The sequence below is a fragment of the Onthophagus taurus genome, chromosome 11 (assembly GCF_036711975.1).
Source record: "Onthophagus taurus isolate NC chromosome 11, IU_Otau_3.0, whole genome shotgun sequence".
NCBI lineage: Eukaryota > Metazoa > Arthropoda > Insecta > Coleoptera > Scarabaeidae > Onthophagus > Onthophagus taurus.
In genome coordinates, this window is record NC_091976.1 from 10049673 (window position 1) to 10068300 (window position 18628).

An 18628-nucleotide genomic window follows, 5' to 3' on the forward strand; every position below is an offset into this window, starting at 1 on the left:
AAATATAAACACTAAAAATTTATTTAGATATAGACAAAGGTAGAACTCGAATTATTACTAACCAGTGATTTTTGATTCTCATTGTCAGACAAATATTGATCCAAAATGACCAAATCCTCAAATGTTTGAACTGGCAATTTTACAGGAAATTTAGGTTGTAGCTCCACATGCGAATGAAGACTTGAACCGCCTCTATTTTTCAGCAGACCCAAAATTTCATTATTTTGCTCAATAATTTTTGACAGTTTATCAATTATTTTTCCTTGAAGCGCTAGGTATTAAGAAAAAAAAAATTAATTCAAATAAACGATAGAATTCAAAATGTACCTTGATCTCTATTTTCTTCTTCACCAACAGGGGCATTCAATCTAAGCGTGGAACAAACCGGTATAAATTCCCGATTGCAATTCAATTCCTTGTCCTGCGATGAATGATTCAAAACGTTCCTTGATGATGTTATATTGCTAAGTGCCTGCCGTATATTAGCAAATATTAATATTATTAATATTTTTACGGTTTTGTGAAGCAAAATTCAAATTGCCTAAATTTTAGAATTTTCAAATTTTCCAGATTAAAAAAAAAAAAAAACGTAAGAGAAGATGAACATTTTACCCTTTGAAAGATGTACTTTTAATGGTGGTGGCCTGGGCAGACCACAGCGACTTGTATCATCGTCGGACTCACCAGCGCTATCGCTTTGTAAATCTTCTTCAAATCGAACAGGTCTTTTAGTTTGCCAGGTAGCTCTGGCTCAGCTTCCGTTTACAGATCAGAGGTCTCCTCAGCCAATTTTAACTTTTTCTGAGCTTGACTGTAATCATCTACAAATCACAAAACAAACTAAAAATAGCAATTATTGCGTCAATATTCGTTATTTTAAAGAGGAAAATATGTTAAAAATTAATTTGAATTAGGGCTTGTATGGCAGTGAACAAAATTTTACACATAAGAAAAATTAAAATTTAAATAGTTGAAGACGCGAGTGGATGAAGGTGCTATGTAACACGGGAACAATTTTGAGTTATTCGTGTTCAAAGTTTTTTGTTTGGAACTTTTTACTATTTATTTCTTTTATTTCTTTTTTCATATTATTCAATTTATTTCAACAACAAAATATATTACAGTATAATAACTTTACAAAATGAAGATAAGTTAAGGAATTACAAGAAAGAATATGTGGCACTTGGCACTTTTATCCACTAAATGAGAGACAAATTTAAAATTTATTACGAATGAAAGATGTCATCTAAAGTATTTTATTATCGCGTATAATATTTTCGTAATAATATTTGTATTCTTCATGTACAAATTGCAACTGTTGTTTCAAATTCAGTAACTTTTCTTTAGAAATATTGCCATATTTTTCCGAAACTCTGTCTGGATAAACACATATTTCTGTAGTCTTTTTATTTTTTAAGCAATTGACAATTTCAAATTCGGTATTTTCATCCAGACATTCCTTGTACGAATACTCCCCAAACTTTTCCACCCTAATCCATCTGATACCATCTCTAAAATGTATTTTTTTATCCGATTTATTTTTTTTTCTGTTATATAAACCGAGTTTTAGAGGCAATTGATCAAACTTTTTAAAATGGTTTTCCATATTCATAACATTGCATTTTTCGTGCTTGAAGTTCTTATGATGTCTCTGTACTGATCGGGTACAAAAACCCGTTCACATTTTTTTAAAAGTTTTTTCAATTCTTCCGAAATCTCTATCAGAGTCCAAATAAGAATGTCCAACCTCTGGGAATTTATGATCAATTTTTCTAAACATGCCCTTCAAAGTTAGGAGCTGATATAAAGAAATGATATTAAAATTTTTGTTTTCGCCGGCACAAGAATCTGACCAAATTATTAGGTGATTAATCTCAGGGTTACTTTCTTTAATCATTTGGGCGAAATAATACAAACAGCTCGCAATTTCGCTGTTGCTTTTAGCTTTTAACCTATCCTTTTTCCGTTCTTCAAACGCCTTTCTGTACCTCTTTTTATGTTCTTCATTGCTTTCACCGCTGTCGCAAGTGCTGCAAGTGTCGCTCTTAGGTTGTCCAAAAGATAAATTAAATTTTGTAGAAAAAATGTTGCTATATGAACATAATTTTACTATGTACTCTTCTGGAAATTTTTTGGTGCGACATTCGTTTATATACAACCAAATACATTTTAGCTATATTTAGCAGCGGAGAAAGATACATCTTATTAATATTTTTATTCCTTGAATAATGTGATTGTTCGGCAGGAAATCTTTTTATGTGGTCAACAATGGATTCAACAACTTCAGCTGGCAATTTATGGGGCCTTTTATTATGGCAGCCTCTTCTGTCTGGACTTGGAGCTACCTCACCTGATTTCATCTTTCTCTGAATAACAGCAACTTTTTTTCTACCAATTTGATATAATGACATAAAAGCAAGTTTGCAAACTTGCGTTTGTGTTGCATTACAAGTTATAAAATATTTAAATGAAAACTGTTTTGGATTTTTAGCTGAAGATCTATGGCGCTGAACTGGGCCAATTTTTATACTTTTGAAAAGTAAAATATTTTTGGAATTCTGATTTAACTTGTAGAAACTTTTAAATATATTTTCTCTTCAGTTGACTTCAAACTTCTCATCGCAATTTAATCTGCAACGATTCGTCACAGTACATTTTTTAGATTTGGACTCTTAGCGGCAATTTCTTTTCCCGTTTGAGACATATATTTTTCCCCTCGATCTCTTCCAATCCTTGCCGTTTCCCTTTTCCACTTACTTGGATCCCTCTCCCTTTTCCTAGCAATCTTTTCTGAAGATTCAAATATTTTCTTTTTTAGTTTTTGATTTTTTTCTGTCGAGATACTATCTGAATTATTTGGGGTATCTTCTCCCATTGTGTGTTTAGGTGTGCCAATACATTTCCTTTGAATTTCATTGCCAATCACTTGAATTATTCTCTTGTACCGCAATATTATGTTTATTTAAATCAGTGCTTATACATTCGTCTTGGCCAATACAGAACTCAAATCCCATACCTGAATCTAAAGATAAATGAACCCAATATTCATGTTACTTAACCATACAAAAAGAGGAAAACGCATCACCATTAACCGGACGTAATTCAGCCATTTGAAACATAAATTAGCATGTGCAATTTATTTTTACTTACACGATTTAGCACCTGTTAAAATTTAGTTAAATACAAACAAATCACGGTAACTTGATCTGCACTATCGAAGGAAACAAAATGGATAAAGGTGTTAAAGTCACATAGCACCTTTATCCATTAACTTAATTTAGAAAGTGAAACTCATAGCACCTTTATCAACCGGTACTTTGCAAAAAAGTAAGAATTAATCTGCAAAACATCTTTAGACGTTTAAGTTACTGCATAAAACACTTAAAAAGCCAAAAATCCTAAAATTCTCAAAATTGTTACATAACACCTTTATCCACTCGCGTCTTCAGTTCCTTTGTGGCACAAAGTTAAATTCCTAATTATTGCGTAGTAACTGTTTTAAAACGATTATATCAGCTACATAACCTAAATAAATTTTAATTTAGCTTCCTGCTATTATAAGAGCTATTAATTTATAATAAATTGGTCAAATAAAATACGTCTTGCATACCACAGCTTAATTTTACATAGCTCCCATTTATTGCTATCAATAGGCTCTTCCTTCTTTAGGGCTCGATCAAACAAATTTTGAGTTTTGTCGTCTTTTTTGGTGTGATCCAAGACTTATGCACGACCGCTACTGAGCCAGTATCAACCTTCGGTTGCATCAAATTCAATTAAAACAAAGGCCATTTTATTGTTCTAGAACAATTTTAACAGGTACAATCAGAATATTGCATCCTGTAGTCCAAAAAGTCCAACATCAAAACTTTCATAATATTAATAAATGATTATTGAAAATAAAACCGCTCTATTAATTGTAATTTTAGGTTAATTTTGGGTACGTTCCATTGAAAAGCATTTTAATATAAAATATTTTAAGACGAAAGTAAGATTATTATTTTATAAAATAAAATTACTAAATGTTTTTAAAACAAAGTGAAAGGTTTTCAATTGTTTTCAGGGCGTTTGGTAAGGTATAGACCTCAATTTTTTGTGGCTTCGCACTGGCGCATTTTTACGCTGACCATACCTGGGTTCAATTATTTATAATTGAATCCATTATTTTAAAAACCACATAAATCCATTTCCCAAGATTTTGAGTAAATAAAAGAAAAGTGTTTAAAATTCCAGACATTGCGTTATTTCTATCTAGTTTTTCTTAGTGAAAAGTGTACATCAACACGCTACATTTGGGGTTTCTAAATGACATATAGGGCCTATTGTACTCTTACTGGGCCAAAAGAAAGAGGTGGGATATATGTTGTTTTGAAAATCACTGAGAAAAAAATTGGAAATTGCTTTATTATAAAATACTTTTAACTTAACCCTATAATACTAACCTTAAAATATAACACTTTATTACTAACCATACGTAAAATTTACGTAGATATGTAAAAATAAATAAATAAAACATTTTGCTAAGAATAATTTTTGTTTATTATAACAAAAAATAATTTGTAAGCTTATAAAGCAATAAAAAAACGAAATCCTAAACTGACAAACAACTAAACATTAAACTAAAAAAATAACTGAAGTGGAAACCGTTAACTAAAAGTTTTAAAATATTTATAGATTGCAATTACTACAAATCTTTGTAGAATGTTCGCCACATATCGGTGTAGTACACTTTTTGCAATATGTAGTTGTTGTTCTTCTTTTTTTGTAGGAACAGAAAGAGCAATACTTTCTTTGACTCTTTTCGCCACTGCCCATTGCTCTTGTATCTTGGCTGCTATGAGCTTCCGGTTGTCTTTCCATACCAACATTTTTCTCAATAGCTTGCTTTAAATAAGATGGTAAAGTAGGTATCGTTAGTCTGTGTAGCTGCTAATCATGAGACAGCTGTCGATGGAGGGACAACATGTAGTCAAGTCTAGATAATGGCTTCTTGCTCAGTTTGTAGCAATTGTGTACATAGATTACATAAGAATTTATGCAAGCTATGTTAATCATATTATAAAAGAAACATAGGGGCCACCGCTTAGTCTTTCGGCCACAATTCATATGGTGGCACATTTGATCAAATGTATCGACAGTCCCTTTGGTCTTATTATAGTCCCTAACTACAGCAGCCAAATTACTCTCTCTATCAACTATTCCTTCCAAATGCGCAGATGAGATGAGCAATAGTAACTTATTTGGCTTTGGTTTATATGACAGCGCAATCATATCATCGTGAAATAGAAACAGAGACGAATTTGTTTTTCTGTTTTGATATTTCAAATCCACAAATTTCTGTGAAAATTCCTTTTTATTTTTTTTTATAGTGCCTATCACAGTTAGATTATCTTCTTTCAGCAAAAATTGGGTGAGTGAGATACTGTTGAACCAATTATCCATTGTTATATTACGATTCGATTTTCGAATACTTTTGGTTAATTGCTTGACAAAGAAGTCGGCTACTGGTTCATTATCTGGAGAGGTACCTTTACCAAGATATGGAACAGCACCGATCATGTAGTTAGTTGAATTAGCACACATCATTACCAATTTTAAACCGTATTTATCTGGTTTAGACGGTATGTACATCCTAAACGGGCATCGGCCTCGAAAAGCAATAAGCTCTTCGTTAATAGTGACATACATTCCAGGTTTGTAACTACTTCGGCATTTTCCCACAAATTTTTCCCATAGTTCGGAAATAGGTGCAAATTTGTTAGTTTTCCTCCTTTCCTCTCTGGTGTCTTTATTATCAAACCTCAAACAGTTAATTATAAAATTAAATCTCTCCTTTGACATGGTACTGATGAATCTGGAACCTGAATAGGTGGAATCAAAAAGAATATTAGTTGTTAGGTGGTTTGATTTCAATGTAGCTGCTAAAATTATCAGGCTGAGTGTAGCTTTCAATTCTGGTATGGTAAGATCAGAATAGGTTGCTTTATTTTGAATTTTGTTGGCATAGCGCAATCGTTGGATTGAAACTTCTTCGTTTGTGTTTGTTAATATTATATTCCAAATCTCATCCAGAGATAATATAAGTATAGAGATAGGCAACCTAGGCATTACTAACTAAACCTTAATAGCACCATCTATTGAAATAGTCTCAAATTAATTTGCTATGGCGCGATAGTTTAAATTAAATAATTCATTTAAAATAAATTCTATTTTCCAGAAATTAATTTTTTTCAGCTTTTTGCGTCTAATAAAACACAATGAACATACTTATTCACTTATGTTTTATCGACCGCAAAAGCAAAACAAGAAATTAATTTCTAAAAAACATTGATATACAGGGTGATTCATAAGTAATGGGCCAAATTGTAAATGAACGTTCAGGAGGCCAAAATAATAATATTTTCATTAACAATAATGGGTCTTAGTCTGCTCCTTACTGAGATACAGGATGTTAAAGCGAAAAAAATAAAATAGATTTTTGTTAATAGATCAGCTACTTTTCTACATAATGACTCATAGTTGACTTATAGTTTTTGTAAGGGTAAACAATAATGTGTGAGAGGATTTGAGTTAACTCGTAGATGTCGCCACATGCGCCATATGAATTAGATGAAATCAGCTACAAATTTTTTATCGCTCATTATTTTACAACATACTTGTTTAATTTGGATAGCCCCATCATTTCTGTAGAAAAAAGCTATACTTCTTTGATCTTGAAAATATTAACGATTTTCGAGATATTTGAATTTTACTAATTCACTACACTACATTTCACGGTGGTCGACGTAGCATTAATCTGTTAAGACACAAGCATGGCATGGAATGTTGACATTTACCTAACCGTAATTGATAATTGATAACAATATTAAACTGAAACCATAAAAAAATTACGTAATAAAACAATTTATTGTACGCCAGTTAATAAAACGAAATACATTAGAACAGACTTGAACTAAGACCACTTACGACAACTGTTATCAAAACCTACATGTTAATGTTGTGCGAAGTTAAATTAAATTTAAGCTTAATTATGAGCTACTGCAAAAGGTTTTCAACATGACCACCACCAGCATTTATACACGCATTTAACCGTTTGGTTAAGGATTGTCTGACTTTAAAAAATGTAGCAGGATTATTTCGTATTCAATTGGCTGCATCTTGAATTCTATTCCATAACTCGTCTCGTGTATTTATAGTAGGTTCAGCATAGACCATTGATTTCATGTAACCCCACACATAAAAATCAAGTGGATTAAAATCGGGACTGCGAGGTGGCCACTGAAATTCACTACCACGTCCAATCCAACGGTGAGGGAATGTTTCATTCAGATGTTCGCGCACAGCACGTGAAAAATGTGGAGGAGCACCGTCTTGCATGAACCACATATTTCTTCTTAGTTGTAATGGAAGATCTCCCAAGAGGTCGACTAAGTCATTATTTAAAAAAATTAAATATGACTCTCCATTTAAATTAGGAGGTAATTCAACTGGGCCCAGTAATGTATTGCCTATTACACCGCACCACGCATTTATTTTAAACTCGTGCTGGAAATGTCTATCTTTTTTTAAACGAGGGTTTTCGGTTTCCCAGGCATGACTATTTCGCCAATTAAAAACTCCGCGTCTGGTAAAGGTTGCTTCATCCGTGAAAAGAATGTTATTTAGGAATGTTGGATTATTATTCAATTTTCCTTTTAGCCACTGACAAAATTGAACTCTGATTCGATAATCTGTTGGAAGTAAATTTTGCACAGGTATAAAATGATAGAGATATAAATTTTCCTTGTGTAAAATTCTAGTCACGGATGGTTGGCTTATTCCAGTTGCTGCAGACAATCGACGAGTGCTTATTTCAGTATTTTGCGCAATTCTTACCAAAATTTCATCTTCTTGCTGCGGAGTGATAATCTTAGGACGTCCTGTATGATATTTTGGACGAAATGAACCTGTTTCACCCAATCGATTATAAATATTTTGAAATATCTTCCGGTTTGGCTGCCTTCTGTAAGGGTACATTTCACGATATTTTCTGGATGCTGCTTGCCCAGAAAAACGTTCTTGTGCGTAAACGCATAACATGTCTCTCAAAATTGTTCGATAATTTTTTTTTTTACAATTTCAATGTGACCACACGATATCGAAAAATCGAATAGTATTTGGTCATTTAAAATCTCTAACAATACACAAAAACTAATTTTTCTTTGCGCTAATTCAGGCAAAAATTGGTTTACAATTTAATTAAACCTCTAATCAATTCGGGCGTCGCATATTTTAGAGGGGAACACCAAAACCAAATTCTTTTTCTTTGGTAAAACTATGCCATTGGTCTTTTATGTCCGTGCAAACTAAATTATTTCTACAATAGCTACATTGATGTAACGATCTAATTTTTTTACAAATATAGCCACCCACATAGCTAATAGCAAATCCATCGATTTTTGATATATTATGGGTAACTATATTTGTAATACTATAAACTAAGTCACTATTTCTAATATACGTTTCTGTGGGTAACACATTTTTTTGCCCCAGAAAAGTTTTTATATTTGTTATTATATTTAACGAGTCTGCTTCACAATTCGCATGTAATGAATGCCGTGATGATAAATTATTAATTAATAATGTTTTGTAATGGTTTTCAAATTGTGTTGCGGAAGGGTTAACGTTCCTTACACCTCTTTGTCTTATTTGACCGAAAAAATTTTCTAGAGGGTCTTGATTAAAACATTTTAATTTTAAAAAGGACACTTGACTCTCCAGATTTTTAAAAATGTCTTGAAGTCCATGTATTGTCGCCAACCAATTTTTTAATGAAGGCGGTATATATTGTCTGCTGTCATTCTTTTCAAAATACATATTACAAAGTGCTTGTATTGCACTTTCAACAAATTTGTTGTGGGCTGAATCCTTTGTCAGTGCACATCGTAATACTTTGCCACCCTGGGGATAGAGTAGCACACCATTTACACTGTCGAACAGATTATCGAAGAATTTCAAAATTTTTGCGGTCCCAAGAGCAGATTTGTCCAATTTTTTATCGGTGCTATGTATTTCTATAACAAAGACAATTTAATTAGAACTTTCAAATTAAATTTTTTCACTATAATACACAATAATAATGTATTGTAATGTATTAATTAAATTAATAATAATACATTACCTGATTTGACTATGGCATTAATAGCTGCTGCTACAGTATGACTAAATACTTGGGTGGCGTTGGATACTTTCATTTTTCGAATTTTTTTGGGGTCACAATGCTCATCCGTTAGTTTCGGCATCAATCTTAATTCCCCTTATGCGTTGTCTAACAAATATGCGGAGTAAATGTCGTCCCATTTTGCTCGGTTAATAATATCGTTTTGTTTCCATACTAGTGTTTTACTTAATAAATTATTTCTTATTCCCTTTATTAAATGAGGTGGATTAAATATATGGTATAAAAATTCACCGTCGACTTTGTAACATTTTCGGTTAACATATTCGGTTTCATTTATTGAATTTTTCATCAAGTAATTGATGGCAGCTACATTTGATGACCCTTGATCACTTACAGTGCTAATGATCTTCAAACCAATTGCAGTGCATATTCGAATAACACACCTCTTAACATAAATACAATTGCGTGGTCTGCAATTTTTGCTGACTATGTATCGCCCAAATCCTCGAACCCTTCGAAACGCATACTTCTGGTATTAAATGAAATATGAGGTTGTATCGCCATTTCATCAAATAATAGAATGCACAGTTTTTCATTGGATGTGAAAAAAGCAACAGCCTCTTTTAATTTTTCAATAATGTGGTTATTAATTCCCATATTCAATGGAATATTTTGAAGCAGAACTCCTATTGTTTTCCTATTTGGTAAGTTAAATAATTTTGAAAACAACCGGTATGATTGTGGGCTTGATTTGTGTAGTATAAGTCCTAAACATTTATCGCTTAATGTGTATCTTCTTCCCTGAGGATGTCGTCCAGCTAAACGAATTTGGCTTTTTATGAATTCAGCCACATGCGGATTCAAGTAAATTAATTAATTAAGATGCGGGATGATTTTGGTTAATAATCATGTTAATCATAATCGGATACTCTTTAGAATCATTCAACGGTTATTTCATGATACTAGTAATTGTTTGAAATCGGTTTGATTGTTCTACGATTTCTAATTCCGCATCATAAAAAATAGTCGCTGTACGGTAGCTGAACGGTAGCTCGTTGGCTGCTGAAACTCACTCGGGACGGTCGGCCTTGTTTACAGTAACACACTGATTACTGATACTTCTTCGCATTTTACTTCGTTGTGGTGTTATTTAATTATTTTAAATAATAATTTTCAGAAACCATGTGCTTTCGGTAATTACGTCGTTCGGCGATTTCCACTAATTGCTTTTGTTTATTTGAAATTCGGTCACCAACGTTTTCTGAAAAAGGTTTAACGGTTTTAAATGGATTAACATGAAAATTTGAAGTTTAATTAAGGAAATTAAGGAATTAAGGAAAATGCGAATAAAGTTGCATAAGTGGGTGGTGATAGGGTATCAATTTTTGGATTTTTCTAAATCGGGCGGAAACTGTAGGAGGTCGGGGTAATGTGGGAAGTATATTCGGAAGTTATAAATTTTTCCAGAAAGAAAAAAAAAATGTAACTTCGTTACACACCCCTCGTTGTTCGGTAAAAAAAAAAGAATTTTAGTTCGGTTTTTTTTTTTTTAATTTTCGGATTTCTTTTCGGCTTCAATTTTGTTCCAAAATTTTATTTTTCGGATTTTGGTACTCTCCATATCTTACAGGAGGTACAATAAGTACAACGGCAATCTCGGGACATTACTCCAGTTTTTCCACACCGGGGGTAAAACAATAGGGCCGGATTGGTACATGTATCCCGACGATGTCCATCTTTCCCACAGCGCCAGCAAAGGTCCGGGTTGATGCTCACGCAGTCTGGGATCGGGGTAGGTGCCGGTCTTCGGTTGGAACTTTTCCCTAATACATCTAGGATTTCCCATAACGGTGGTAGGGGCGGTGGTTGTACTTTCTCTTCTTCTATGTCGGTTTGGGTGGCAACGTCGGTGAAGGTAACCTGTGCGGTATATATTGCATTTTTGTCGTCGAAATCGGCGAAATCGGTTGGGTAGTCGGCTGGGATATTTTCGGTAGTGACTGTTCCATCGTTAACGGTAGGATTTCGGATAGGCACCAGTATGCCCTCGTGGATTTCCGGGAACTCCTCGGCGGCGATATTCTGGTTTTCCATTTCCCTTCCTTCTTCCATGTCAAAATCATCGGTTGACCCCAAAGAAATGATGTCACATGAGTCACTAATGCTCATCTAGTTTGGAGAGAAAAAAAAAAACGAAATTTAATACCAATGAAAATTAAACGGGATTAAAGGACGGCATATAAGGTTATATGGACGGTTCGGACAAATAAGAGAGGAGAAAAAAAAAAGATTACTTTTCGGGCGGAAGGGTAATTCTCACGGTTCTACCGTCGCGGGTCTTGATCTTATGGCGGATCTTATGACGAATCTTCGGAAAATTGTTTCCAATTTCTCCAAAACCGTCGGTTATTTCGGTACCACAACGCAGCTTCTTTGCGTAGAAGTTCGGGCATTCTAGGAAGTAAATCGTCTAACGGGATCCCCTGGGCGGTGCATGTTTCTTCTATTTTCTCGAAGAATGCAACTGCATCATCGTATAATCCTTCGAAACTGATACGCCATCGGTCTAAACGTAAATCTTGTCGGTGATGGATCGTAAAATCAGTACGTTCATGACGTGGAGGTGATTGTGAAAGAGAACGCTGAGGGGAATTCGGAGGGTTATAATTGATAGGACTTGTTACAGGATTTTGGGTAATAACGGTTGGAAATATGAACGGCGTCGGTTTCAGCTGTAGTTGCGGTGATCGACCATCCTTGATGAATTTGGCTAAACGTTTTCTCATTTCATCCACGGTGCCAGTTGCATTTAAACCAAATTTGTCCAATTCTACTTCCAAATCAACCTTTCTAAGATTATATATCCATCCCGTTCGCACATTTGCTACATCCTGACTGGGTCCTTCGACTGGTGGTTCAAGGTTGTCTTCGCCGGTATTCATTTTTAATTATCGGTTTAATTTTTTTTTTTAATATTCGGAAAAACGGTCCCTACTCTTCTTCCGTATGTTTGGAAAAACGGTCCCTGCTCTTCTTCCGTATGTCCGGAAAAACGGTCCCTGCTCGGGCGCCAAAATTTGCGACGTCCTATCCTGGTTCGGTCCTAGGAAAAGGGGTCTTGGTGCCCTGTTATGTGTTCGGGATGTTAACGGTCTCGGGCGCCACCTTATGTTTAGAGAGTTAAGGAACTCTTTCGCCTCCAAGTAGCTTTTGGGGGTTACAGTCGGAGATTCAGGGTGTTTGAGAGAGGGTTAAAAAAAATAAAAACATGTGGTTCATAAATTAAGAAATAAAATCAAAGTTTATTAATAATTAAAAAAAAATCAACATAGGAGTTTACGGAGGAAGGTAAAAAAAAAATCTTTATTTAAATATATATAATCGGTAAATGTCTGGCCTAGTGCAATCTTGTGGGACTCGTACTTCGGACGCAATTGAAATAATTATTCATAAGGAAAAAATTGATCTGGCTGAAGTGCTACGGAAAACTCGCGATAGCACCAGGTCGGGAAGATGTTGCGGAAAACTCGCAGCAACACCAGGTCGGGAGAGTGTTGCTGAAAACTCGCAGCAACGCGAGGTCGGGGAAAGTATTGCGGAAAACTCGCAGCAACACCAGGTCGGGGAAAGTATTGCGGAAAACTCGCAGCAATACTAGGTCGGGAGAGTGTTGCGGAAAACTCGCAGCAACACCAGGTCGGGGAAAGTATTGCGGAAAACTCGCAGCAATACTAGGTCGGGAGAGTGTTGCGGAAAACTCGCAGCAACACCAGGTCGGGGAAAGTATTGCGGAAAACTCGCAGCAATACTAGGTCGGGAGAGTGTTGCGGAAAACTCGCAGCAACACCAGGTCGGGGAAAGTATTGCGGAAAACTCGCAGCAATACTAGGTCGGGAGAGTGTTGCGGAAAACTCGCAGCAACACCAGGTCGGGGAAAGTATTGCGGAAAACTCGCAGCAATACCAGGTCGGGAGAGTGTTGCGGAAAACTCGCAGCAACACCCGGTCGGGAGATTGGATGAAAATTTATTTCACAAAATAAAATCAAAGTCCCACAATTGCAAGACCGAAAACAAACTTACGATGAAACTCGGTTTTTTTCCAAAATTCGGAGATTTTTCGGTGAAGTCTGGCGAACTTCTTGAAGACGGTTGATGACGGCGGAAGACTCTTGAAGAACGGTCGAAGACTGATCGAGACAGTTGAAGACTGATCTAAAATGAAATTTTGACCGGCTATTTATACTTGTTCGGGGTGAAAGCTGGATTTTTCCGAGTGGGGGATCGTATTAAAACAAGTTATCAAAACTAAATTATAATGTGGGGGCTAATTAATGACAATAGCAAAATTTTAACGGCGCTATCGGATGCGGGGTACAAAATTAACTAAATCCCTTTTTTGAGCGGAGTAAATTGATTAAGGAATAGCGGAGTAATTAACAATTAATTAAAAATAATTATCGGAAAAATTTATAACATAATTCAAAAGATACCCTTATTTATGTGGAAAATTACAAAAATATAATTATCAAAATTTGTTAGCGTTTACGGCACTTACATACATAAACATTTTCCCGACCGCGTGTTTCACGTTAACTTCGACTAATCAGTATTAATTAACGCGCACTTCAACACAAAGTAGCTTCAGCAGTTGGGCGGTGTCCGGGGCAATCCTATACGGGTAGTATTTTCCATGGATGACCATCAGGAATGAAGTAAATTAATTAATTAAGATGCGGGATGATTTTGGTTAATAATCATGTTAATCATAATCGGATCCTCTTTAGAATCATTCAACGGTTATTTCATGATACTAGTAATTGTTTGAAATCGGTTTGATTGTTCTACGATTTCTAATTCCGCATCATAAAAAATAGTCGCTGTACGGTAGCTGAACGGTAGCTCGCTGGCTGCTGTAACTCACTCGGGACGGTAGGCCTTGTTTACAGTAACACACTGATTACTGATACTTCTTCGCATTTTACTTCGTTGTGGTGTTATTTAATTATTTTAAATAATAATTTTCAGAAACCATGTGCTTTCGGTAATTACGTCGTTCGGCGATTTCCACTAATTGCTTTTGTTTATTTGAAATTCGGTCAGGAAACGTTTTCGGAAAAAGGTTTAACGGTTTTAAATGGATTAACATGAAAATTTGAAGTTTAATTAAGGAAATTAAGGAATTAAGGAAAATGCGAATAAAGTTGCATAAGTGGGTGGTGATAGGGTATCAATTTTTGGATTTTTCTAAATCGGGCGGAAACTGTAGGAGGTCGGGGTAATGTGGGAAGTATATTCGGATGATATAAATTTTTCCAGAAAGAAAAAAAAATGTAACTTCGTTACAATGTTCTACAGCGGCTTGAAACATTGTGAATATCATGCTTATGCTGATGATACTCAGTTATTAATATCATTTCCTCACACCGAGACTAATGTTGCTGCTGTCAAAATAAATTCTGATGTGCAATCACTTGTTGACACTTCTGAGGCGCATGGCTTAAAAGTAAACTCCAGCAAATCTAATGTGATAGTATTTGGTAACAGAAATCATAGGAAATTTGTTGATGACAATCTTAAAATTTGTGTAAATAATCAAGAACTACAACACGTACGCACTGTGAAAAATTTGGGTTTGTTAATAGATGATGATTTAAAATTTAATTCACATATAAACAAGTTACTACAGAAATCATATTGCGTATTAAAATCCTTTTATCCATATCGGCATGTATTTAATGAGAACAGTAAAAGATTACTGACTGATTCTTTGATTTTATCCAATTTTAATCATTGTGACTCGGTCTATGGTACTTGCATAACTGGGGACAATCGAAGGCGGCTGCAGTATGTCCGAAATGGGTGCTTAAGACCAATTTATGGAATTCGAAAGTACTGCAGAATTTCACATAAGTTAAAAGAATGTGGGTGGCTAAATATCCATTTTCACCATAATCTCGTCCATAAAGTCCTCGTATGTTTGGTACAAGTCTACGGCTACTGTTATAATTTTATTTTTTGTGTTGAATGATTTGATTTCCACTTCTTCCTTCGTATTTATGAAATACAATCCAAAAATTTCCGTATTCACTTTTAAACTACCATTTACATTCCTCACGGACTGTATCAAACTGATAACTTTTTCTCTAATTCGGTTACTTCTTCATGTCTACGTACTTCCGCTCATGATCGCTCACTCTAAAACTACATATTTTATCTCCAAATATCGAATCTATTTTTTCTACACCATCATCTATTATTACGAAGGCTTTCTGTTTATGTTTGTTGCTGCGCAGATGTGAGGAGTAACATTGTCTGGTTACGTGTTCATCACATATTTCACACACTATAACATCTCCTTGTTGATCCTCTTCCACCTTTCGACGTTTCCCAATACATGCTGTGCGTTGATGTCTCACAAGATTATCTGGTCTAGTAAACTCTTTGTAACACACGTCGCAGGTCAACATGTTCACAACACTCTGGTCACTCAACGTGACCTTGGCCTTGACCTTGACCTGAGGTTCTGAGAGGAGGTTCTAGAATCGGCTATTGCAAAGGGGGTCGTTGACCAGTAACCTTGACCTAAACAATGACCTTTACTTTGAGCTCACCTCAGGTCAAGATCACGTTGAGTGACCATCACCTTGATCAGTAACCTTGACCTGAACAATGACCTTTACTTTGACCTCAACGGAGACCTTGAAGTTAACCTTAATTGTAACCATGACATTGACCTTGTACGTGACCTGAAATGAAGGTTACACGACGTGAGTTCATTGAAAACCCCACTTCGGAGGAGGTATGCTTTAAATAGCAGATAGAAATCGTGTTCAACAGTATTGAAGTAAGAGTGTTGTGAACATGTTGACCTGCGACGTGTGTTACAAAGAGTTTACTAGACCAGATAATCTTGTGAGATATCAACGCACAGCATGTTTTGGGAAACGTCGAAAGGTGGAAGAGGATCAACAAGGAGATGTTATAGTGTGTGAAATATGTGATGAACACGTAACCAGACAATGTTACTCCTCACATCTGCGCAGCAACAAACATAAACAGAAAGCCTTCGTAATAATAGATGATGGTGTAGAAAAAATAGATTCGATATTTGGAGATAAAATATGTAGTTTTAGAGTGAGCGATCATGAGCGGAAGTACGTAGACATGAAGAAATTCAGTAACCGAATTAGAGAAAAAGTTATCAGTTTGATACAGTCCGTGAGGAATGTAAATGGTAGTTTAAAAGTGAATACGGAAATATTTGGATTGTATTTCATAAATACGAAGGAAGAAGTGGAAATCAAATCATTCAACACAAAAAATAAAATTATAACAGTAGCCGTAGACTTGTACCAAACATACGAGGACTTTATGGACGAGATTATGGTGAAAATGTCGGAATTCCAAGAACGGGACTCAGGTAAGAGTATAAGAATAGAAAAGTAGTAAAATGCGAAACTAAAGGTGTTAATACTGTAGGTTGGACCTTGTTGGAAATATTATATCTTGAAGTGAACTGTAACAAGTTTAATCCTACAAGAGCATCGAGCTACATCGACTTACCGACATCCATAAAAGGGAAGAGAGCGGTAATAAACGTGCAAAATAACGATAATAAGTGCTTTGCTTGGGCACTGATGTCCGCGCTGTACCAACCCACAGGTTTACCGCAAAGAATATCATACCCAGATTATAGGGAAACAGAATTAAAGTTTGACTGCGTAACATTCCCAGCACCCATCAGAGACATACCAAAATTTGAGGAAGAAAATAACATTTCAATTAACGTCTATGGTATAAATTCTTGGTATAATGGAGAGAAAATGGTAGATGATATTGTAACTGTATGTATATGTAAACAGAAACGGGAGCGTCATGTAAACTTATTAGTAGTCAGCGACAATTTCGGGAATAACCACTATTGTTGGATAAAAAACTTATCTCGACTGATAAATGCACAATCATCGACTCATGAACATCAAAGATATATTTGTGAGGGTTGTTTGCAATACTTTTCAACTGAAGACAAGTTGGTACGACATCAGATGGATGACTGTAAAAAAGTGAAAGCAACAGTACCAAGCGAACAAATAAAAGTGAATAAGTTCGGACATCTAGAAAAGGAAAATGTTTTACAATTTGAAGGATTTGAAAAAAAAATGAAAGTTCCGTTTGTGGTGTACGCCGATTTCGAGGCGATTCTGAAACCCTTAACGCCCGAAGAAGGAAAAGTTTACGATGATAATAAACCATATACGGCCCGATGTTTTGAACACGAACCATACGCGTTTGCGTACTACATTAAGTGTGCTTACGATGATAACTTATCGAAATTCCAAATATACCGAGGGCGAAACGCTGCTCTGGAATTTATTATAAGATTGGAGAAGGATGTAATAGAGATCTATAAACAACATTTGAGGCAAACAAAGGATATGATACCGCTAAGCTGTCTGGACCAATTTGTACATGAACTGAGTTCCGTATGTCACATTTGTGATAAACCAATAAACAAAGAAGAGAAAGTGTGTGATCACGATCACTTGACAGGATTGTATAGGGGTCCTGCGCATTCCGTCTGCAATATAAATTATAAATTACCGATGTTTATCCCTGTGTTTTTCCACAACCTGTCGAATTACGATGCCCACATGTTTGTGAAAAGTATTGCCCTAAACAAGGAGGAAGTAGAGGTGATAGCACAAAACAAAGAAAAATATATTTCTTTTTCCAAAAAAATAGTTGGCGGAGAAACAACCGATAACAAGGGAAAGAAACGCAAAGTGTTTATGAAAATAAGATTCGTCGACTCGTTTAGATTCATGGCGAGTTCTTTGGAAAAGTTGGTTTCATATTTGGATGATAAGGATTGTGTGGAAGTGAAAAAAAATTCAAAGACTCTGAAGAATTTAGATTGATGCGCCAGAAAGGTGTATTTCCATATTCGTTCGTAGATTCGTTTGAAAAGTTGGAGTATAGTAAATTGCCTGATCATACACAGTTTTACGACATATGGAGTTCAAGTAATATTTCAAAGGAACAATACTCTAGAGCACAGACTGTATGGAATAAATTTAAGTGTACAACGTTGGGAGAATACAGTGACCTGTATTTGACGTCAGATGTGTTAATGTTGACTGATGTCTTTGAAAATTTCAGGACAATATCTTTGGAGAATTACAATCTGGATCCTTGCCATTATTATACTGCGCCCGGGTTTGGGTGGGATGCTCTGTTAAAAATGACAGGTGTAAAATTAGAATTGTTATCAGACATTGACATGTTACACTTTTTTAAGAAAGGAATTAGAGGCGGTCTCTGTATGTGTGTAAAACGATCTGCAATAGCAAACAACAAGTTCCTTGACGATTTTAACCCGGAAAAACCATCATCATATATTCTATACTTGGACGCTACCAATTTGTATGGGTATGCAATGAGTTGTAAATTACCAACAGGCGGTTTTC

General features: G+C 35.2%; 2 protein-coding genes across 2 annotated transcripts; one reads left to right on the top strand and one right to left on the bottom strand.

The window, feature by feature from the left end:
• Positions 1–2912: 2912 nt before the first annotated feature.
• Positions 2913–9948, bottom strand: LOC139432075 (uncharacterized). The gene is made up of 3 exons (XM_071200413.1): positions 9658–9948; positions 8862–9053; positions 2913–3022 (listed from the first exon to the last, which is right to left on the bottom strand). The coding sequence occupies exons 1-3, from the start codon at positions 9815–9817 to the stop codon at positions 2913–2915; spliced, it is 462 nt and encodes a 153-aa protein (XP_071056514.1). The 5' UTR covers positions 9818–9948.
• On the top strand, positions 9836–18087 carry LOC139431694 (uncharacterized). The gene is made up of 2 exons (XM_071199796.1): positions 9836–16581; positions 16641–18087. Exons 1-2 carry the CDS (start codon positions 16023–16025, stop codon positions 18077–18079), a joined length of 1998 nt encoding a protein of 665 aa, XP_071055897.1. The 5' UTR covers positions 9836–16022; the 3' UTR covers positions 18080–18087.
• The last annotated feature ends 541 nt before the right edge of the window (positions 18088–18628 follow it).